Source organism: Oncorhynchus mykiss, chromosome 6, assembly GCF_013265735.2.
Source record: "Oncorhynchus mykiss isolate Arlee chromosome 6, USDA_OmykA_1.1, whole genome shotgun sequence".
NCBI classification, from domain to species: domain Eukaryota; kingdom Metazoa; phylum Chordata; class Actinopteri; order Salmoniformes; family Salmonidae; genus Oncorhynchus; species Oncorhynchus mykiss.
In genome coordinates, this window is record NC_048570.1 from 46,721,210 (window position 1) to 46,745,026 (window position 23,817).

The following is a 23,817-nucleotide window of genomic DNA, read 5'->3' on the forward strand; positions in this document are numbered from 1 at the left end:
AAGCCAGCCGCACCAATGTGTCGGAGGAAACACTGTGCACCTGGCAACCTTGGTTAGCGCGCACTGCGCCCGGCCCGCCACAGGAGTCGCTGGTGCGCGATGAGACAAGGACATCCCTACCGGCCAAGCCCTCCCTAACCTGGACAATGCTAGGCCAATTGTGCGTCGCCCCACGGACCTCCCGGTCGCGGCCGGTTACCCAGAGTCTCTGATGGCACAGCTGGCGCTGCAGTACAGCGCCCTTAACCACTGCGCCACCCGGGAGGCCCCTACAATAGGTTTTTTAAAGCCTCATCTGTCACGCCCTGACATTAGAGATCCTTATTATTCTCTATGTTTGGTTAGGTCATGGGTGTGACTCGGGTGGGAAATTCTGTTTTCTATTTCTTTGTTTTTGGCCGAGTGTGGTTCCCAATCAGAGGCAGTTGTCTATCGATGTCTCTGATTGGGAATCATACTTAGGCAGCCTGTTTTCCACCTGAGTTTGTGGGATCTTGTTTTCTGTTTAGTTTCTTAGCCTTACAGAACTGTGCGCTTTCATTTTTTTGTCTTGTTATTTTGTTTTGGTGTCATCAATAAAAAGACGATGTATGCCTACCACGCTGCGCCATGGTCCACTCTTCATTCTCCAAACGAGAGCCGTTACAGAAGATCCCACCAAAAACGGACCAAGCAGCGTGGCCAGGAGGACTGGACATGGGAGGACATCTTAGACGGTAAAGGATCCTGGACGTGGGAGGAGATCCAGGCCAGAATGGATCGCCTTCCATGGGAGCCGATAGAGGCAGCAAGGGAGGGACAACGTCGACACCGGGGTTAGCGACCTCGAAGCAACACACGGGGAGATTGGCAGAGTCAGGGCTTAGACCTGAGCCAACTCCCCTTGATTACTGTGGGGAGCGTGTGACTGGTCAGGCACCGTGTTATGCGGTCATGTGCACTGTGTCTCCAGCTTTGCTGCTGAACCCCTAACCAGAAGAAACACAATAAGGTTTCACCATCTTCGCCGCTGAACCCCTAATAATAATAAATAGCTGCAAGCAGCAATGCCAGGGTTCAAGCTGTAGACCACTTTGCTACCGTTAGAACAAATTGGACACATCGCCCTAGGAGGAGCTACTTCTGCTCTCCTTAGCAAATGTTGTCTTCTCCAGGACGGTTAAACCGATCGGCACCCAATTTGTTATATAGCATCTATGGATGCATATCTTTAAACGCAATATTTTCCATGACTCTTGCTCAAATGGAGATCCATAATAATAATAAAAAACAATATGGCCGCAATAAGTCAATGAGCTTGCATTAATAACCTTTCCTGTCCATCAGAGCCACCATGCAGCCAAACTGAATCATATTTTACAGTTTAGCTAGACTCATATCCCTTAGCATTTGTGCCCAATTCCATCCCTTTGAGTAAAAATATCAAGAGATATAAACATGTACCCGTTATAGTGCCACCATGTCATTGATCTAAATGCTTAGATATGCTCAGTCTTGACAGTGTTTGGAACATGTGTACTAAAAAATAGATTACATTAATAACACCCAAGTGCTGGGTCAACACAGCATGAACATGAATAAAAACCAAATGAAACCATTTTTAGCTAAACCCAACATTCACGCCACCCAACTGGCTGCCTCAAAATAACACAGCATGGGTAGTGTCCCAGCCAGCGCTGGGCTACCAAATAACACACATTAGATGTTTTTTAACCCAGCATTTTTCTGTGGAGAGAGAGAGAGCGAGAGAGAGAGAGGGAGAGAGAGGCGGTGTCAAAGCCAATTGTTGCTGATCTAGGCGGTGATTCGACCACACTGTTTGTCCTCTCCAAGGCTTTCCCCCTCTCTGCTTTGCGAACAATAACCTTTCCATTTTCTGCATCTCATAGCCTACTCTTTCCTCCATCTGGGATTTTGTCTACCTTTCTTTTCAACGTTTGGCAGATGTGGACATGGATCGTATCGGGGTTTATTAAGATGTCGTTGACGGGGTCTCTCTCGAATATGAGTTTCCCCGCAAGAGCTCTCACTTTGGCGGAGCAACTTTCCCGTGCACCTCGGCGCTCAGCCTGGTGACCACTTTCCCTCTTCATTCACTGAAAGGGGAAGTTTAAACACACACCGGCGGATTTGGTCTCGCATTCAATAGCCTACACACGGTTTTATAACAAACTAAAAGGATTAAATTAAAATGCAGAAGAGTGTCAGGTTTAATGAGGGACACGCTCTGTACCTCTCAGTCGTTGCGCGTAAGGAGGGTACCAAGCGCGGTTATTTGAGCAAGAAGACCACGGAGAACAGCAGGTGGCACGAGAAGTTCTTTGCGCTGTACCAAAACGTGTTTTTTTACTTTGAAAACGAGCAGAGTGTACGCCCCGCCGGGATTTACCTCTTGGAGGGCTGCACCTGCGAGAGCGTGCCTGTTCCGAAGGTCTCCACTGCGGGAAAGGAGACCCTCGACAAACAGGTGAGAGAGAGACTTACGCAATCTGTGTATCTGTCTGTGGCTGCCAAACTTTCCCGCTGCAGCCTAAACTCTGATACCGGTAATATGTTTTCAGAACAGCTGCCCAGAGCATTCAGTCAACGAGAAAGGGAGAGGTAATGCAGTCTAGTAAAGCAGACGATCAGAACAAGATAGGGTGGTGAAGTGGACGTTGAAAGGATCAGAGTGATGATGGCACTTAATTGGCTTCATGCAGTATTCAAAATGTCAATCCTCTTTCCTATTTCCTACACCTCTTTCCTACACTATTCCTATAGTGTGAACAGTTCTCTTCCCACCCCTCTCATGTAGGCCTACACCCTGTGGTTTGGCAGCAAAATATTGTTTTCACTGATATGAAAATGACAGTTGCTGTCCATATTCAAATTTTCCTGTGTGTGAGTCATTTGAATGACATTTTCTGCATGTAGGGAAACCTGTTGAATGCGATCATATCATTGATTCATTTCAGGCTCTATCAAACATAAACAAATAATCTTATGGAATAGAGACAGTTGCTGTTGGAACTATATTTCAGTCACAAGCCATGGGTGCAGTATGTTATTAGATTTTGGCACTTATTATTGCCTTTATATCGATTCTGTTCCTGTTCTATGAGCCTTTGTGGTGACACACACACATATTAAAGAGACAATTGAAAAAAGGAGAGAGAGAGGGATAGATGACAAAGGCTAGTGTTTAAAGCCTTGAGGAGTAGGCCTGTGTCTCCTACAGAAAGCTTTTAAAGCCTTCTGTTGGGCTCAGTTAAAGTCTCTCTCTCTGTTTGTTTGTGTATGTGCATGTAGGGCAGAGTCATAAATGTCTATCTCTTTGCCCCTGGCTATAACCAGACATGATAACTCCTCCCTTTTGGCTCTGCACTGGTCCTAATTGGTTCTCCCCAGGCAAGAGCTGGACAACTATGGCTAAACTGAAGAGGAGAGAGTAGGATAGGAGAAAGGGAGGAAGAGAGAAGAGATGGAAAGAGGAGAGGATAGGACAGAGGGGGGAGGAGGAGAGAAGAAATGGAAAGAGGAGAGATATAAAATGTATTAGTCACATACACAGCAAGTACAAAAGTTGCATCGAAACTCTTTTGCGCTAGCTCCCTCAACAATGCAATACCTGAATCAATAATAACAATGAAAAGAGTCAAGTAAAAAATAACAAGTAGTAGAAGTAATAGAAGAGGTAGTATGCATAGTAATAATGGACTGTATTTACAAGTATGAAGTGGGTAGTGGAATCAATAGTACAGTTGAAGTCGGAAGTTTACATACCCTTAGGTTGGAGTCATTAAAACTCGTTTTTCATACTAACAAACTATAGTTTTGGAAAGTCGGTTAGGACATCTACTTTGTGTATGACAAGTCATTTTTCCAATAATTGTTTACAGACAGATTATTTCACTTATTCCAGTTCACAATTGCAGTGGGCCAGAAGTTTACATACACTAAGTTGACTGTGCCTTTAAACAGCTTGGAATATTCCAGAAAATGACATCATGTTTTTAGAAGCTTCTGATAGGCTAATTGACATCATTTGAGTCAATTGGAGGTGTACCTGTGGATGTATTTCAAGGCCTACCTTCAAACTCAGTGCCTCTTTGCTTGACATCATATGGAAATCAAAAGATATCAGCAAAAAAATTGTAGACCTCCATAAGTCTGGTTCATCCTTGGGAGCAATTTCCAAATGCCTGAAGGTACCAAAAGTGCAAATCAATTTCAGAACAACAGCAAAGGACCTTGTGAAGATGCTGAAGGAAACTGGTACAGAAGTATCTATATCCACAATAAAACAAGTCCTATATTGACATAACCTGAAAGGCCGCTCAACAAGGAAGAAGCCACTCCACCAAAACTGCCTTAAAAAAACAGACTACGGTTTGCAAATGCACATGAGATCATACTTTTTGGAGAAATGTCCTCTGGTCTGATGAAACAAAAATAGAACTGTTGGGCCATAATGACCATTGTTATGTTTGGAAGGAAAAGGGGGAGGCTTGCAAGCCGAAGAACTCCATCCCAACCGTGAAGCACAGGGTGGCAGCATCATGTTGTGGGGGTGCTTTGCTGCAAGAGGGACTGGTGCACTTCTAATCATGAGGAGGAAAATTATGTAATTATATTGAAGCAACATCTAAAGACATCAGTCAGGAAGTTCAAGCTTGGTCGCAAATGGGTCTTCCAAATGGACAATGACCCCAAGCATACTTCCAAAGTTGTGGCAAAATGGCTTAAGGACAACAAAGTCAAGGTATTGGAGTGGCCATCACAAAGCCCTGACCTCAATCCTATAGGAATTTTGTTTGCAGAACTGAAAAGTGTGTGCGAGTAAGGAGGCCTACAAACCTGACTCCGTTACACCAGCTCTGTCAGGAGGAATGGGCCAAAATTCAACCAACTTATTGTGGGAAGCTTGTGGAAGGCTACCTGAAACGTTTAAACAATTTAAAGGCAATGCTACCAAATACTAATTGAGTGTATGTAAAGTTCTGACCCACTGGGAATTTGATGAAAGAAAAAATAGCTGAAATAAATCATTATCTCTACTATTATTCTGACATTTCACATTCTTAAAATAAAGTTTTGATCCTAACTGACCTAAGACAGGGAATTTTTACTAGGATATAAAAAAAACGGAGTTTAAATGTATTTGGCTAAGGTGTATGTAAACTTCCGACTTCAACTGTATATATTAGAACAGCAGCGTTGACTGTGTGTGTGTGTGTGTGTGTGTAGGTTTGGATGTGTGGGTAGTCAGTGGAAATACTTTCTAAGGTGCATATATTCTCTCCGGTGCAAATAGTCTCTAAGGTGCAGGTCTGTGCAGGGGGACATCTAGGTTTAGGTTTTCAGCAGTCTGATGACCTGATGGTACTTTTTCTCTGAGCCTGTTGGTTCGAGACCTGATACTCCGATACCGCTTGCCAGATGGTAAGAGAGTGAACAGTCCGTTGCTCGGGTGACGGGAGTACTGGTTGATCTTTTGGGCCTTCCTCAAACACCGCCTGGTGTAGATGTCCTGGAGGGCAGGGAGCTCCCCCCCAGTGATTTATTGTGCTGTCCGCAACACCTTCTGTAGGGCCTCCGGTTGAGGGTGGTGCAGTTGCTGTACTAGGCAGTGATGCAACCTGTCAAGATGCTCTCGATTGTGCAGCTGTAGAACTTCTTTAGGACCCGAGGGCCCATGACACATTTCTTCAGGCGCCTGGGATTGATTGGTGGTGGTGTGATTGGACTATGTCACGTACTCTGTGATGTGCACGCCGAGGAACTTTACGCTTTTTACCCTCTACATTGTAGCCCTGTCAATGAGTCTGGAGTCCACGATCAGCTCCTTGGTTTTTCTGACGTTGAGGGAGAGGCTGTTTCCCTGGCACCACTACGACGGGGCTTTGACCTCCTCCTTGTAGGCTGTTTTGTCGCTGTTGCCGATCAGGCCCACCATCGTTGTCATCTCCAAACTTCATGATGGTGTTGGAGTCATGTTTGGCCATGCAGTCGGAATGGAGAATAACAAGGGTCCAACGTATTTTTCCCCCGAGTGAGCCAAGAGATGTGTTGATGGAATTTCGGGAGATCTTTCCTTAGATTTATTTTGTTGAAGTCCCTGGCTACAACGAATGCGGCCTCAGGATATGCTGTTTAGAATTTGTTGAAAGTCCTGTGTAATTCTTTGAAAACGTACACAGCCGTGATTCAAACACCTGTGAATTTTCTGGGGAGATAATGTGGTCAGCATTTCATCGTGAGGTATTCCAGGTTAGGGGGACAGAAAGTCTTAAAAGTGTTTACATTCAGACAATCACACCATGAGTTGTTGATCATGAAACATACTCCTCCGCCTTTGTTCTTCCCTCAAAGTATTTTTTTTCCTGTCTGGCCGATGTACAGAAAACCCTGCAGGATGTATAGCCGTATCAAGTACCTCCCCCGTTAGCCAAGTCTCAGTAAAACAGATACAGTTTACAATCTCTCTGGTAGGAAATCCGATAGACTACTTTAGCAGGTAATATACAGTGGCTTGCGAAAGTATTCACCCCCTGTAACAATTGTCTTCCTCTTCTGATGAGGAATAAGATGGATCGGACCAATGCGCAGCGTGGTAAGTGTTCATGTTATATTTATTAGAACAGAAACACTAAACAAAATAACAAAGAGAGTGAAAGGAAAACAAAACAGTCCTGTAAGGTGCAGCAACACAAAACAGAAAACAACCCACAAATCATAGTGGGAAAACAGGCTGCCTAAGTATGGTTCTCAATCAGAGACAACGATTGACAGCTGCCTCTGATTGGGAACCATACCAGGCCAAAACCGGAAATACAAAACATAGAACAAAAACATACAATGCCCACCCCAATTCACGCCCTGACCAAACTAAAATAGAGACATAAAAAAGGAACTAAGGACGTGACACCCCCATGGCATTTTTCCTATTTTGTTGCCTTATAACCTGGAATTAACATTTATTTATTTTTTTGGGGGGGGGGGGGGTTGTATCATTTGATTTACACAACATGCCTACCACTTTGAAGATGCAAAATATGTTTTATTGTGAAACAAACAAGAAATAAGACAAACAGAACTTGAGCGTGTATAACTATTCATCCCCCCCCCCCCCAAATTCAATACTTTGTAGAGCCACCTTTTGCAGCTATTACAGCTGCAAGTCTCTTGGGTAAGTCTTTATAAGCTTGGCACATCTAGCCACTGGGATTTTTGACCATTCTTCAAGGCAAAACTACTCCAGCTCCTTCAAGTTGGATGGGTTCTGCTGGTGTACAGCAATATTTAAGTCATACCACAGATTCTCAACTGGATTGAGGTCATAGCTTTGACTAGGCCATTCCAAGACATTTAAATGTTTCCCCTTAAACCACCCGAGTGTTCCTTTAGCAGTATGCTTAGGGTCATTGTCCTGCTGTAAGGTGAACCTCAGTCCCAGTTTCAAATCTCTGGAAGACTGAAACAGGTTTCCCTCAAGGATTTCCCTGTATTTAGCACCCTCCATCATTCCTTCAATTCTGACCAGTTTCCCAGTCCCTACCGATGGAAAAACATACCCACAGCATGATGCTGCCACCACCATGCTTCACTGTGGGGATGGTGTTCTCGGGGTGACAAGAGGTGTTGGGTTGGTGCCAGACATAATTTTCCTTGATGGCCAAAAAGCTCAGTTTTATACTAATCTGACCAGAGTACCTTCTTCTGTATGTTTGGGGAGTCTTCCACATGCCTTTTGGTGAACACCAAACGTGTTTGCTTATTTTTTCTTTATTAAGCAATGGCTTTTTTTCTGGCCACTCTTCCGTAAAGCCCAGATCTGTGGAGTGTACGGATTAAAGTGGTCCTATGGACAGATACTCCAATCTCTGCTGTGAAGCAGTGCAACTCATTCAGGGTTGTCTTTGGTCTCTTTGTTACCTCTCTGATTAATGCCCTCCTTGCCTGGTCCGTAAGTTTTGGTGGGCGGCCCTCTCTTTTGGTGGGCGGCCCTCTCTTAAATCCATTTTTTAATAATGGATTTAATGGTGCTCTGTGGGATGTTCAAAGTATCTGATATTTTTTTATAACCCAACCCTGATCTGTACTTCTCCACAACTTTGTCCCTGACCTGTTTGGAGAGCTCCTTGGTATTCATGATGCCGCTTGCTTAGTGGTGTTGCAGCCTCTGGGGCCTTTCAGAACAGGTGTATATATACTGAGATCATGTGACAGATCATGTGACACTTAGATTGCACACAGGTGGGCTTACTGGTTACACCAGATCTTAAGTAGGGGCTTCATAGCAAAGGGGGAGAATATATATGCACCACTTTGCGTTTTTTATTTTTCTTATTTAATTTTTTAAAACAAGTATTTTTTTTTACCTTCACCAATTTTGAATATTTTGTGAATGTCCATTACATGAAATATCCCCCCCCCCCCCCCCAAATCTATTTAAATTAAAGGTTGTAATGCAACAAAATAGGAAAAACGCCAAGGGGGATGAATTTTTTTTATTTAATTTTTTTATTTCACTTTTATTTAACCAGATAGGCAAGGTGAGAACAAGTTCTCATTTACAATTGCGACCTGGCCAAGATAAAGCAAAGCAGTTCGACACATACAACAACACAGAGTTACACATGGAGTAAAACAAACATACAGTCAATAATACAGTATAAAAATAAGTATATATACAATGTGAGCAAATGAGGTGAGATAAGGGATGTAAAGGCAAAAAAAGGCCATGGTGGTGAAGTAAATACAATATAGCAAGTAAAACACTGGAATGGTAGATTTGCAGTGCAAGAATGTGCAAAGTAGAGACAGAAATAATGTGGTGCAAAGGAGCAAAATAAATAAATAAATACAGTAGGGGGAGAGGTAGTTGTTTGTGCTAAATTATAGATGGGCTATGTACAGGTGCAGTAATACTTTTGCAAGGCATTGTACTAGCAAGTAATGTACATTATCAATAGTAGAAAACCAGTTAAGAATAGGGAAGTGGCAAGATGGCGGACTGAACACAGCTATGTAGACCACCTCAAGATAATAACGTAATATTCAATATCGGTAAGTTAGACTAAATATTAGCACTTCACAATCTGGTGGGTAATTATCTTCAATCTGGATAACAACACAAAACAAATCATAAGACTAGAAAAATGTATCGACAAACATTCCGAAAACAAGCAACATGGGAGTAAGACAGGGGAACCTATTTCAAAATGACAACATGACTCTTCTACAGACAGACGATTAAATCTTTTCACCACCGGGAATTGTAAAGGTCGAAACCGATCTGTTAAAATCAATAAATGACCAACTCTACTATACATTTTTTAACTAGTCAGTAAGGATATGAAAGTGTTGAAGGCAAGCCTCGAGATGAGTGACGAAAAAGCTGTGACATTGGAGAAAGACACAAACAAGCTAAAAGGGACAGTCAATAAGATTGAAACCTAAGTTAATGAACTTAAAAAGGAGAACATCGTTCTGAGAGAAGCTTTTACCTGACATACAGACTAGATCCATGAGAGAGAATCTAGTACTTACAGGTATCCAAGAGAAAGAAGGAGAAGTTCCTGAATCTGTAGTTAGAGAGTTCCTCCTCACAGCGCTTCAGATTCCACGCGAAGCTATCGACAAAATCCAACTCGAACGTGTACACCGCTTCGGGCAGAGAGGGCAGAGGTATGAACGCCCAATCGTTGCCACATTTGCTTTCTTTAAAGATAAAATAATGGTTAATAGCCTGGGTAAGCAGTAACCCATGGGGAGTGGGTCACACTCGCACATTCAGAGAGTATGCATATTATTGTGGCCCTGGTGGCACAAAATGAAAAGTTTGACTGCACGGAGATGCTTGGGAATATGGTCAGTACGGGGACCATGTTGTGGGTGTTTTATAGGGGAAGGGGGTATATCTGACCTCCATCATCTAGGACGTGACAATGGTTTATCAAATCTCCCAATTTCTGCCCTTTTTTTTGCAGAGTTTTATTAGGCCTTGTCATACAGCTGCAACTGTATATGCATTCGTAAATCAATACCTTTCTTTAGTTGGCTCTTGGATGGTGCAACTGTTGAGAATCTGAGTCTATGGTTGTTGTGGGGGAAAGGGGTTGTATTTGTATTTATTATGGATCCCCATTAGCTGCCAAAGCAGCAGCTACTCTTCCTGGGGTCCAGCAAAATTATGGTAGTTGATGCAGTTTTAGAAATATTACAATACAATCACAGATTTCACAACACACTGTGTGCCCTCAGGCCCCTACTCAACCACTACCACATGCAGTGGGGAGAACAAGTATTTGATACACTGCCGATTCTGCAGGTTTTCCTACTTACTTACAAAGCATGAGGTCTGTAGTTTTTATCATAGGTACACTTCAACTGTGAGAGACGGAATCTAAAAAATCCAGAAAATATCATTGTATGATTTTTAAGTAATTAATTAGCATTTTATTGCATGACATAATTATTTGATACATCAGAAAAGCAGAACCTAATATTTGGTACAGAAACCTTTGTTTGCAATTACAGAGATCATACGTTTCCTGTAGTTCTTGAACAGGTTTGCACACACTGCAGCAGGGATTTAGGCCCACTCCTCCATACAGACCTTCTCCAGATCCTTCAGGTTTCGGGGCTGTCGCTGGGCAATACGGACTTTCAGCTCCCTCCAAAGATTTTCTATTGGGTTCAGGTCTGGAGACTGGCTATGCCACTGAAATGCTTCTTACGGAGCCACTCCTTAGTTGCCCTGGCTGTGTGTTTCGAGTTGTTGTCATGCTGGAAGACCCAGCCACGACCCATCTTCAATGCTCTTACTGAGGGAAGGAGGTTGTTGGCCAAGATCTCGCGATACATGGCCCCATCCATCCTCTCCTCAATACGGTGCAGTCGTCCTGTCCCCTTTGCAGAAAAGCATCCCCAAAGAATGATGTTTCCACCTCCATGCTTCACGGTTGGGATGGTGTTCTTGGGGTTGTACTCATCCTTATTCTTCCTCCAAACACGGCGAGTGGAGTTTAGACCAAAAAGCTCTATTTTTGTCTCATCAGACCACATGACCTTCTCCCATTCCTCCTCTGGATCATCCAGATGGTCATTGGTAAACTTCAGACGGGCCTGGACATGTGCTGGCTTTGAGCCATAGGGACCTTGCGTGCGCTGCAGGATTTTAATCCATGACGGCGTAGTGTGTTACTAATGGTTTTCTTTGAGACTGTGGTCCCAGCTCTCTTCAGGTCATTGACCAGGTCCTGCCGTGTAGTTCTGGGCTGATCTCTCACCTTCCTCATGATGCCCCACGAGGTGAGATCTTGCAATGCAAATTAATTACTTAAAAATCATACAATGTGAATTTCTGGATTTCTGTTTTATATTCCGTCTCTCACAGTTGAAGTGTACCTATGATAAAAATTACAGACCTCTACATGCTTTGTAAGTAAGAAACACTGCCGATTTTGCAGGTTATCAAATACTTGTTCTCCCCACTGTATGTGTATATGTATGAATGTTTATGTATACATACAGTTGAAGTCAGAAGGTAACATACACCTTAGCCAAATACATTTAAACTCAGTTGTTCACAATTCCTGACATTTAATCTTAGTAAAAATTCCCTGTATTAGGTCAGTTAGGGTCATAACTTTATTTTAAGAATGTGAAAGGTCAGAATTATAGTAGAGAGAATAATTTATTTCAGATCTTTTTTATTTCATCACATTCCCAGAGGGTCAGAAGTTTACATACACTCCATTAGTATATGGTAGCATTGCCTTTAAAATGCTTAACTTGGGTCAAATGTTTCGGATAGCCTTCCACAATAAGTTGGGTGATTTTTGGCCCATTCCTCCTGACAGAGCTGGTGTAACGGAGGCAGGTTTGTAGGCCTCCTTGCTCGCACATGCTTTTTCAGTTCTGACCACACATTTTCCACAGGATTGAGGTCAGGGCTTTGTGATGGCCACTCCAAAACCTTGATTTTGTTGTCCTTAAGCCATTTTGTCACAACTTTGTAAGTATGCTCCATTTGGAAGACCCATTTGCGACTAAGCTTTAACTTCCTGAATGATGTCTTGAGATGTTGCTTCAATATATCCACATAATTTTCCTCCCTCATGATGCCATCTATTTTGTGAAGTGCACCAGTCCCTCCTGCAGCAAAGCACCCCCACAACATGATGCTGCCACCCCGTGCTTCACGGTTGGGATGGTGTTCTTCGGCTTGCAAGCCTCCCCCTTTTTCCTCCAAACATAACGATGGTCATTATAGTCCAACAGTTCTATTTTTGTTTCATCAGACCAGAGGATATTTCTCCAAAAAGCATGATCTTTGTCTTTATGTGCAGTTGGAAACCGTAGTCTGGCATTTTAATGTTGGTTTTGGAGCAGTGGCTTCTTCCTTGCTGAGCGGCCTTTCAGATTATGTCGATATAGGCCTCGTTTTACTGTGTATATAGATCCTTTTGTACCTGTTTCTTCCAGCATCTTCACAAGGTCCTTTGCTGTTGTTCCGGGATTGATTTGCACATTTCGTACCAAAGTACATTCATCTCTAGGAGACAGAATTCGTCTCCTTCCTGAATGTTATGACGTTTGCGTGGTCCCATGGTGTTTATACTTGCGTACTTTTGCTTGTACAGATGAACGTAGTACCTTCAGGCGTTTGCATCTCATTAGTCAAATGCTTTTATCCTTCATATGCACTGTTACCTGACCAGGGCCCGGTTTCCCGATAGCGATGGAATTTAGTCTCACAAGTTTTTTAACAATGCATCTTTCCTACAACGGTCGAATATGTAACATGCGTTTCCTGAAACACCTTGCAGAGAGAACGGTCTCTAAGTGCATCATTTGAACATGTGTTGATACTGATAGGATCCAAAGAAAGGGAGCGCTGCTCTCGGATCAGCTTTCTCTATTCAAATCTTACCGTAAAATGATTATTTCACAATATTGACAACGGATTAGACGAATCAGCTCCTGTAGAAATATTACTATCTAAATGAATTAAAACACTGATATTATTTAAATCACCCTTTCTTGGATCCTACCAGTAGGCTACACGTTACGCTACAAACCATGAAATATATTAAGACAAATTACAAGTCGCACCTTGATCCATCAGTGGGGAGGGTGTGTCTGTTCTGTAGTGAGGAGGAGACAGTGAGCCTGAACATCTGTTTTTTCTTGTTCCAGGCTGGTAGGGTTGTTTTCTGTCCTGGGTGGGTGGTGTGCAGGCTGGTAGACAGGTTTTCTGTCCTGGGTGGGTGGTGTACAGGCTGGTAGGGTTTTTTTCTGTCCTGGGTGGGTGGTGTACAGGCTTAGGGTTGTTTTCTCTCCTGGGTGGGTGGTGTACAGGCTGGTAGGGTTGTTTTCTGTCCTGGGTGGGTGGTGAACAGGCTTAGGGTTGTTTTCTGTTCTGGGTGGGTGGTGTACAGGCTGGTAGGGTTGTTTTCTGTCCTGGGTGGGTGGTGTACAGGCTGGTAGGGTTGTTTTCTGTCCTGGGTGGGTGGTGTACAGGCTTAGGGTTGTTTTCTGTCCTGGGTGGTGTGCAGGCTGGTAGGGTTGTTTTCTGTCCTGGGTGGGTGGTGTACAGGCTTAGGGTTGTTTTCTGTCCTGGGTGAGGGGTGTACAGGCTTAGGGTTGTTTTCTGTCCTGTGTGGGTGGTGTACAGGCTGGTAGGGTTGTTTTCTGTCCTGGGTGGGTGGTGTACAGGCTTAGGGTTGTTTTCTGTCCTGGGTGGGTGGTGTAGAGGCTTAGGTTTTCTTTCTGTCCTGTGTGGGTGGTGTACAGGCTTAGGGTTGTTTTCTGTCCTGGGTGGGTGGAGTACAGGCTTAGGGTTGTTTTCTGTCCTGTGTGGGTGGTGTACAGGCTGGTAGGGTTGTTTTCTGTCCTGGGTGGGTGATGTACAGGCTTAGGGTTGTTTTCTGTCCTGGGTGGGTGGTGTACAGGCTGGTAGGGTTGTTTTCTGTCCTGGGGGGGTGGTGTACAGGCTTAGGGTTGTTTTCTTTCCTGGGTGGGTGGTGTACAGGCTGGTAGGGTTGTTTTCTGTCCTGGGTGGGTGGTGTACAGGCTTAGGGTTGTTTTCTGTCCTGGGTGAGGGGTGTACAGGCTTAGGGTTGTTTTCTGTCCTGGGTGGGTGGTGTACAGGCTGGTAGGGTTTTTTTCTGTCCTGGGTGGGTGGTGTACAGGCTTAGGGTTGTTTTCTGTCCTGGGTGGGTGGTGTACAGGCTGGTAGGGTTGTTTTCTGTCCTGGGTGGGTGGTGTACAGGCTTAGGGTTGTTTTCTGTCCTGGGTGGGTGGTGTAGAGGCTTAGGTTTTTTTTCTGTCCTGTGTGGGTGGTGTACAGGCTTAGGATTGTTTTCTGTCCTGGGTGGGTGGTGTACAGGCTTAGGGTTGTTTTCTGTCCTGGGTGGGTGGTGTAGAGGCTTAGGGTTGTTTTCTGTCCTGGGTGGGTGGTGTACAGGCTTAGTGTTGTTTTCTGTCCTGGATGGGTGGTGTACAGGCTGGTAGGGTTGTTTTCTGTCCTGGGTGGGTGGTGTACAGACTTAAGGTTGTTTTCTGTCCTGTGTGTGTGGTGTACAGGCTGGTAGGGTTGTTTTCTGTCCTGTGTGGGTGGTGTACAGGCTGGTAGGGTTGTTTTCTGTCCTGAGTGGATGGTGTAGAGGCTGGTAGGGTTGTTTTCTGTCCTGGGTGGGTGGTGTACAGGCTGGTAGGGTTGTTTTCTCTCCTGGCTGGGTGGTGTCCAGGCTTAGGGTTGTTTTCTGTCCTGGGTGGGTGGTGTGCAGGCTGGTAGGGTTGTTTTCTGTCCTGGGTGGGTGGTGTACAGGCTTAGGGTTGTTTTCTGTCCTGGGTGGGTGGTGTACAGGCTGGTAGGGTTGTTTTCTGTCCTGGGTGGGTGGTGTACAGGCTTAGGGTTGTTTTCTGTCCTGGGTGGGTGGTGTACAGGCTGGTAGGGATGTTTTCTTTCCTAGGTGGGTGGTGTACAGGCTGGTAGGGTTGTTTTCTGTCCTAGGTGGGTGGTGTACAGGCTGGTAGGGTTGTTTTCTGTCCTGGGTGGGTGGTGTACAGGCTGGTAGGGTTGTTTTCTGTCCTGGGTGTTTTGTGTACAGGCTTAGGGTTGTTTTCTGTCCTGGGTGGGTGGTGTACAGGCTTAGGGTTGTTTTCTGTCCTGGGTGGGTGGTGTAGAGGCTTAGGGTTAATTTCTGTCCTGGGTGGGTGGTGTACAGGATTAGGGTTGTTTTCTGTCCTGGGTGGGTGGTGTACAGGCTGGTAGGGTTTTTTTCTGTCCTGGGTGGGTGGTGTGCAGGCTGGTAGGGTTGTTTTCTGTCCTGGGTGGGTGGTGTACAGGCTTAGGGTTGTTTTCTGTCCTGGGTGGGTGGTGTACAGGCTGGTAGGGATGTTTTCTTTCCTAGGTGGGTGGTGTACAGGCTGGTAGGGTTGTTTTCTGTCCTAGGTGGGTGGTGTACAGGCTGGTAGGGTTGTTTTCTGTCCTGGGTGGGTGGTGTACAGGCTGGTAGGGTTGTTTTCTGTCCTGGGTGTTTTGTGTACAGGCTTAGGGTTGTTTTCTGTCCTGGGTGTGTGGTGTACAGGCTTAGGGTTGTTTTCTGTCCTGGGTGGGTGGTGTAGAGGCTTAGGGTTAATTTCTGTCCTGGGTGGGTGGTGTACAGGATTAGGGTTGTTTTCTGTCCTGGGTGGGTGGTGTACAGGCTGGTAGGGTTGTTTTCTGTCCTGGGTGGGTGGTGTACAGGCTGGTAGGGTTGTTTTCTGTCCTGGGTGGGTGGTGTACAGGCTTAGGGTTATTTTCTGTCCTGGGTGGTGTGCAGGCTGGTAGGGTTGTTTTCTGTCCTGGGTGGGTGGTGTACAGGCTTAGGGTTGTTTTCTGTCCTGGGTGAGGGGTGTACAGGCTTAGGGTTGTTTTCTGTCCTGGGTGGGTGGTGTACAGGCTGGTAGGGTTGTTTTCTGTCCTGGGTGGGTGGTGTACAGGCTTAGGGTTGTTTTCTGTCCTGGGTGGGTGGTGTAGAGGCTTAGGTTTTTTTTGTCCTGTGTGGGTGGTGTACAGGCTTAGGTTTGTTTTCTGTCCTTGGTGGGTGGAGTACAGGCTTAGGGTTGTTTTCTGTCCTGTGTGGGTGGTGTACAGGCTGGTAGGGTTGTTTTCTGTCCTGGGTGGGTGATGTACAGGCTGGTAGGGTTGTTTTCTGTCCTGGGTGGGTGGTGTAGAGGCTTAGGTTTTTTTTGTCCTGTGTGGGTGGTGTACAGGCTTAGGGTTGTTTTCTGTCCTTGGTGGGTGGAGTACAGGCTTAGGGTTGTTTTCTGTCCTGTGTGGGTGGTGTACAGGCTGGTAGGGTTGTTTTCTGTCCTGGGTGGGTGATGTACAGGCTGGTAGGGTTGTTTTCTGTCCTATGTGGGTGGTGTACAGGCTGGTAGGGTTGTTTTCTGTCCTGGGTGGGTGGTGTACAGGCTGGTAGGGTTGTTTTCTGTCCTGGGTGTGTTGTGTACAGGCTTAGGGTTGTTTTCTGTCCTGGGTGGGTGGTGTACAGGCTTAGGGTTGTTTTCTGTCCTGGGTGGGTGGTGTAGAGGCTTAGGGTTAATTTCTGTCCTGGGTGGGTGGTGTACTGGATTAGGGTTGTTTTCTGTCCTGGGTGGGTGATGTGCAGGCTGGTAGGGTTGTTTTCTGTCCTGTGTGGGTGGTGTACAGGCTTAGGGTTGTTTTCTGTCCTGGGTGGGTGGTGTACAGGCTTAGTGTTGTTTTCTGTCCTGGGTAGGTGGTGTACAGGCTGGTAGGGTTGTTTTCTGTCCTGGGTGGGTGGTGTACAGACTTAGGGTTGTTTTCTGTCCTGGGTGTGTGGTGTACAGGCTTATGGTTGTTTTCTGTCCTGGGTGGGTGGTGTACAGGCTGGTAGGGTTGTTTTCTGTCCTGGGTGGGTGGTGTACAGGCTGGTAGGGTTGTTTTCTGTCCTGGGTGGGTGGTGTACATGCTTAGGGTTGTTTTATGTCCTGGGTGGGTGGTGTACAGGCTTAGGGTTGTTTTCTGTCATGGGTGGGTGGTGTACAGGCTTAGGGTTGTTTTCTGTCCTGTGTGGGTGGTGTACAGGCTGGTAGGGTTGTTTTCTGTCCTGGGTGGGTGGTGTACAGGCTGGTAGGGTTGTTTTCTGTCCTGGGTGGGTGGTGTACAGGCTGGTAGGGTTGTTTTCTGTCCTGGGTGTGTGGTGTACAGGCTTAGGGTTGTTTTCTGTCCTGGGTGGGTGGTGTACAGGATTAGGGTTGTTTTCCGTCCTGGGTGGATGGTGTGCAGGCTGGTAGGGTTGTTTTCTGTCCTGGGTGGGTGGTGTACAGGCTGGTAGGGTTGTTTTCTGTCCTGGGTGGGTGGTGTACAGGCTGGTAGGGTTGTTTTCTGTCCTGGGTGGGTGGGGTACAGGCTGGTAGGGTTGTTTTCTGTCCTGGGTGGGTGGTGTACAGTCTGGTAGGGTTGTTTTCTGTCCTGGGTGTGTGGTGTACATGCTGGTAGGGTTGTTTTCTCTCCTGGGTCGGTGGTGTACAGGCTTAGGGTTGTTTTCTCTCCTGGGTGGGTGGTGTAGGGGCTGGGAGGGTTGTTTTCTGTCCTGGGTGGGTGGTGAACAGGCTTAGGGTTGTTTTCTGTCCTGGGTGGGTGGTGTACAGGCTGGTAGGGTTGTTTTCTGTCCTGGGTCGGTGGTGTACAGGCTTAGGGTTGTTTTCTGTCCTGGGTGGGTGGTGTACAGGCTGGTAGGGTTGTTTTCTGTCCTTGGTGGGTGGTGTACAGGCTGGTAGGGTTGTTTTCTGTCCTGGGTGGTTGGTGAACAGGCTTAGGGTTGGTTTTCTGTCCTAGGTGGGTGGTGTACAGGCTGGTATGGTTGTTCTCTGTCCTGGGTGGGTGGTGTACAGGCTTAGGGTTGTTTTCTGTCCTGGGTGGGTGGTGTACAGGCTTAGGTTTGTTTTCTGTCCTTGGTGGGTGGAGTACAGGCTTAGGGTTGTTTTCTGTCCTGTGTGGGTGGTGTACAGGCTGGTAGGGTTGTTTTCTGTCCTGGGTGGGTGATGTACAGGCTGGTAGGGTTGTTTTCTGTCCTGGGTGGGTGGTGTAGAGGCTTAGTTTTTTTTTGTCCTGTGTGGGTGGTGTACAGGCTTAGGGTTGTTTTCTGTCCTTGGTGGGTGGAGTACAGGCTTAGGGTTGTTTTCTGTCCTGTGTGGGTGGTGTACAGGCTGGTAGGGTTGTTTTCTGTCCTGGGTGGGTGATGTACAGGCTGGTAGGGTTGTTTTCTGTCCTAGGTGGGTGGTGTACAGGCTGGTAGGGTTGTTTTCTGTCCTGGGTGGGTGGTGTACAGGCTGGTAGGGTTGTTTTCTGTCCTGGGTGTGTTGTGTACAGGCTTAGGGTTGTTTTCTGTCCTGGGTGGGTGGTGTACAGGCTTAGGGTTGTTTTCTGTCCTGGGTGGGTGGTGTAGAGGCTTAGGGTTAATTTCTGTCCTGGGTGGGTGGTGTACTGGATTAGGGTTGTTTTCTGTCCTGGGTGGGTGATGTGCAGGCTGGTAGGGTTGTTTTCTGTCCTGTGTGGGTGGTGTACAGGCTTAGGGTTGTTTTCTGTCCTGGGTGGGTGGTGTACAGGCTTAGTGTTGTTTTCTGTCCTGGGTAGGTGGTGTACAGGCTGGTAGGGTTGTTTTCTGTCCTGGGTGGGTGGTGTACAGACTTAGGGTTGTTTTCTGTCCTGGGTGTGTGGTGTACAGGCTTATGGTTGTTTTCTGTCCTGGGTGGGTGGTGTACAGGCTGGTAGGGTTGTTTTCTGTCCTGGGTGGGTGGTGTACAGGATTAGGGTTGTTTTCCGTCCTGGGTGGATGGTGTGCAGGCTGGTAGGGTTGTTTTCTGTCCTGGGTGGGTGGTGTACAGGCTGGTAGGGTTGTTTTCTGTCCTGGGTGGGTGGTGTACAGGCTGGTAGGGTTGTTTTCTGTCCTGGGTGGGTGGGGTACAGGCTGGTAGGGTTGTTTTCTGTCCTGGGTGGGTGGTGTACAGTCTGGTAGGGTTGTTTTCTGTCCTGGGTGTGTGGTGTACATGCTGGTAGGGTTGTTTTCTCTCCTGGGTCGGTGGTGTACAGGCTTAGGGTTGTTTTCTCTCCTGGGTGGGTGGTGTAGGGGCTGGGAGGGTTGTTTTCTGTCCTGGGTGGGTGGTGAACAGGCTTAGGGTTGTTTTCTGTCCTGGGTGGGTGGTGTACAGGCTGGTAGGGTTGTTTTCTGTCCTGGGTCGGTGGTGTACAGGCTTAGGGTTGTTTTCTGTCCTGGGTGGGTGGTGTACAGGCTGGTAGGGTTGTTTTCTGTCCTTGGTGGGTGGTGTACAGGCTGGTAGGGTTGTTTTCTGTCCTGGGTGGTTGGTGAACAGGCTTAGGGTTGGTTTTCTGTCCTAGGTGGGTGGTGTACAGGCTGGTATGGTTGTTCTCTGTCCTGGGTGGGTGGTGTACAGGCTTAGGGTTGTTTTCTGTCCTGGGTGGGTGGTGTACAGGCTTAGGGTTGTTTTCTGTCCTGGGTGGGTGGTGTACAGGCTGGTAGGGTTGTTTTCTGTCCTGGGTGGGTGGTGTACAGGATTAGGGTTGTTTTCTGTCCTGGGTGGGTGGTGTGCAGGCTGGTAGGGTTGTTTTCTGTCCTGGGTGGGTGGTGTACAGGCTTAGGGTTGTTTTCTGTCCTGGGTGGGTGGTGTGCAGGCTGGTAGGGTTGTTTTCTGTCCTGGGTGGGTGGTGTACAGGCTTAGGGTTGTTTTCTGTCCTGGGTGAGTGGTGTAGAGGCTTAGGGTTGTTTTCTGTCCTGGGTGGGTGGTGTACAGGCTTAGGGTTGTTTTCTGTCCTGGGTGGGTGGTGTACAGGCTGGTAGGGTTGTTTTCTGTCCTGGGTGGGTGGTGTACAGGCTGTTAGGTTGTTTTCTGTCCTGGGTGGGTGGGGTACAGGCTGGTAGGGTTGTTTTCTGTCCTGGGTGGGTGGTGTACAGTCTGGTAGGGTTGTTTTCTGTCCTGGGTGGGTGGGGTACAGGCTGGTAGGGTTGTTTTCTGTCCTGGGTGTGTGGTGTACATGCTGGTAGGGTTGTTTTCTCTCCTGGGTCGGTGGTGTACAGGCTTAGGGTTGTTTTCTCTCCTGGGTGGGTGGTGTACGGGCTGGGAGGGTTGTTTTCTGTCCTGGGTGGGTGGTGAACAGGCTTAGGGTTGTTTTCTGTCCTGGGTGGGTGGTGTACAGGCTGGTAGGGTTGTTTTCTGTCCTGGGTCGGTGGTGTACAGGCTTAGGGTTGTTTTCTGTCCTGGGTGGGTGGTGTACAGGCTGGTAGGGTTGTTTTCTGTCCTGGGTGGGTGGTGTACAGGCTGGTAGGGTTGTTTTCTCTCCTAGGTGGGTGGTGTACAGGCTGGTAGGGTTGTTTTCTGTCCTGGGTGGGTGGTGTACAGGCTTAGGGTTGTTTTCTGTCCTGGGTGTATGGTGTACAGGCTACGGGTTGTTTTCTGTCCTGGGTGGGTGGTGTACAGGCTTAGGGTTGGTTTTCTGTCCTAGGTGGGTGGTGTACAGGCTGGTAGGGTTGTTTTCTGTCCTGGGTGGGTGGTGTACAGGCTTAGGGTTGTTTTCTGTCCTGGGTGGGTGGTGAACAGGCTTAGGGTTGGTTTTTTTTGTCCTAGGTGGGTGGTGTACAGGCTGGTAGGGTTGTTTTCTGTCCTGGGTGGGTGGTGTACAGGCTGGTAGGGTTGCTTTCTGTCCTGGGTGGGTGGTGTACAGGCTTAGGGTTGTTTTCTGTCCTGGGTGGGTGGTGTACAGGCTGGTAGGGTTGTTTTCTGTCCTGGGTGGGTGGTGTACAGGCTTAGGGTTGTTTTCTGTCCTGGGTGTATGGTGTACAGGCTACGGGTTGTTTTCTGTCCTGGGTGGGTGGTGTACAGGCTTAGGGTTGGTTTTCTGTCCTAGGTGGGTGGTGTACAGGCTGGTAGGGTTGTTTTCTGTCCTGGGTGGGTGGTGTACAGGCTTAGGGTTGTTTTCTGTCCTGGGTGGGTGGTGAACAGGCTTAGGGTTGTTTTTTTTTGTCCTAGGTGGGTGGTGTACAGGCTGGTAGGGTTGTTTTCTGTCCTGGGTGGGTGGTGTACAGGCTGGTAGGGTTGCTTTCTGTCCTGGGTGGGTGGTGTACAGGCTTAGGGTTGTTTTCTGTCCTGGGTGGGTGGTGTACAGGCTGGTAGGGTTGTTTTCTGTCCTGGGTGGGTGGTGTACAGGCTGGTAGGGTTGCTTTCTGTCCTGGGTGGGTGGTGTACAGGCTGGTAGGGTTGTTTTCTGTCCTGGGTGGGTGGTGTACAGGCTGGTAGGGTTGTTTTCTGTCCTGGGTGGGTGGTGTACAGGCTTAGGGTTGTTTTCTGTCCTGGGTGGGTGGCGTACGGGCTGGTATGGTTGTTTTCTGTCCTGGGTGGGTGGTGTACAGGCTGGTAGGGTTGTTTTCTGTCCTTGGTGGGTGGTGTACAGGCTTAGGGTTGTTTTCTGTCCTGGGTGGGTGGTGTACAGGCTTAGGGTTGTTTTCTGTCCTGGGTGGGTGGTGTACAGGCTGGTAGGGTTGTTTTCTGTCCTGGGTGGGTGGTGTACAGACTTAGGGTTGTTTTTTGTCCTGGGTGGGGGGTGTACAGGCTGGTAGGGTTGTTTTCTGTCCTGGGTGGGTGGTGAGGGGTGTACAGACTTAGGGTTGTTTTCTCTCCTGGGTGGGTGGTGTACAGGCTTAGGGTTTTTTTCTCTCCTGGGTGGGTGGTGTACAGGCTTAGGGTTGTTTTCTGTCCTGGGTGGGTGGTGTACAGGCTGGTAGGGTTGTTTTCTGTCCTGAGTGGGTGGTGTACTGGCTGGTAGGGTTGTTTTCTGTCCTGGGTGTGTGGTGTACATGCTGGTAGGGTATTTTTCTCTCCTGGGTGGGTGGTGTACAGGCTTAGGGTTGTTTTTTGTCCTGGGTGGGTGGTGTACACGCTGGTAGGGTTGTTTTCTGTCCTGGGGGGGTGGTGTACAGGCTTAGGGTTGTTTTCTGTCCTGGGTGGGTGGTGTACAGGCTGGTAGGGTTGTTTTCTGTCCTGGGTGGGTGGTGTACAGGCTTAGGGTTGTTTTCTTTCCTGGGTGGGTGGTGTAAAGGCTGGTAGGGTTGTTTTCTGTCCTGGGTGGGTGGTGTACAGGCTGGTAGGGTTGTTTTCTGTCCTGGGTGGGTGGTGTACAGACTTAGGGTTGTTTTTTGTCCTGGTTGGGGGGTGTACAGGCTGGTAGGGTTGTTTTCTGTCCTGGGTGGGTGGTGTACAGGCTGGTAGGGTTGTTTTCTGTCCTGGGTGTGTGATGTACATGCTGGTGGGGTATTTTTCTCTCCTGGGTGGGTGGTGTACAGGCTTAGGGTTTTTTCTCTCCTGGGTGGGTGGTGTACAGGCTTAGGGTTGATTTCTGTCCTGGGTGGGTGGAGTACAGGCTTAGGGTTGTTTTCTGTCCTGTGTGGGTGGTGTACAGGCTGGTAGGGTTGTTTTCTGTCCTGGGTTGGTGATGTACAGGCTTAGGGTTGTTTTCTGTCCTGGGTGGGTGGTGTACAGGCTGGTAGGGTTGTTTTCTGTCCTGGGTGAGGGGTGTTCAGGCTTAGGGTTGTTTTCTGTCCTGGGTGGTTGGTGTACAGGCTGGTAGGGTTGTTTTCTGTCCTGGGTGGGTGGTGTACAGGCTTGGGTTTTTTTTCTGTCCTGGGTGGGTGGTGTAGAGGCTTAGGTTTTGTTTCTGTCCTGGGTGGGTGGTGTACAGGCTTAGGGTTGTTTTCTGTCCTGGGTGGGTGGTGTACAGGCTGGTAGGGTTGTTTTCTGTCCTGGGTGGGTGGTGTACAGGCTGGTAGGGTTGTTTTCTGTCCTGGGTGGGTGGTGTACAGGCTGGTAGGGTTGTTTTCTGTCCTGGGTGGGTGGTGTACAGGCTTAGGGTTGTTTTCTGTCCTGGGTGGGTGGTGTGCAGGCTGGTAGAGTTGTTTTCTGTCCTGGGTGGGTGGTGTACAGGCTTAGGGTTGTTTTCTGTCCTGGGTGGGTGGTGTGCAGGCTGGTAGGGTTGTTTTCTGTCCTGGGTGGGTGGTGTACAGGCTTAGGGTTGTTTTCTGTCCTGGGTGGGTGGTGTACAGGATTAGGGTTGTTTTCTGTCCTGGGTGGGTGGTGTGCAAGCTGGTAGGGTTGTTTTCTGTCCTGGGTGGGTGGTGTACAGGCTTAGGGTTGTTTTCTCTCCTGGGTGGGTGGTGTACAGGCTTAGGGTTGTTTTCTGTCCTGGGTGGGTGGTGTACAGGCTTAGGGTTGTTTTCTCTCCTGGGTGGGTGGTGTACAGGCTGGGAGGTTTGTTTTCTGTCCTGGGTGGGTGGTGAACAGGCTTAGGGTTGTTTTCTGTCCTGGGTGGGTGGTGTACAGGCTGGTAGGGTTGTTTTCTGTCCTGGGTGGGTGGTGTACAGGCTTAGGGTTGTTTTCTGTCCTGGGTGGGTGGTGTACAGGCTGGTAGGGTTGTTTTCTGTCCTGAGTGGGTGGTGTACACGCTTAAGGTTGTTTTCTGTCCTGGGTGAGGGGTGTACAGACTGGTAGGGTTGTTTTCTGTCCTGGGTGGGTGGTGTACAGGCTTAGGGTTGTTTTCTGTCCTGGGTGGGTGGTGTAGAGGCTTAGGTTTTTTTCTGTCCTGTGTGGGTGGTGTACAGGCTTAGGGTTGTTTTCTGTCCTGGGTGGGTGGTGTACAGGCTGGGAGGGTTGGTTTCGGTCCTGGGTGGGTGGTGAACAGGCTTAGGGTTGTTTTCTGTCCTGGGTGGGTGGTGTACAGGCCGGTAGGGTTGTTTTCTGTCCTGGGTGGGT

General features: G+C 47.8%; 1 protein-coding gene across 2 annotated transcripts in view; it reads left to right on the plus strand.

Moving 5' to 3' along the window:
* Positions 1-1,750: 1,750 nt before the first annotated feature.
* rasgrf2b (Ras protein-specific guanine nucleotide-releasing factor 2b) overlaps positions 1,751-23,817 on the plus strand; it is a 177,045-nt gene continuing 154,978 nt past the window's right edge. For both annotated transcript variants that reach the window (XM_036980258.1, XM_036980260.1), the window contains exon 1: positions 1,751-2,467. In XM_036980258.1, the coding sequence (XP_036836153.1) occupies positions 2,192-2,467 (276 nt within the window). In that variant the 5' untranslated portion in view covers positions 1,751-2,191. The remainder of the gene's footprint in view (positions 2,468-23,817) is intronic.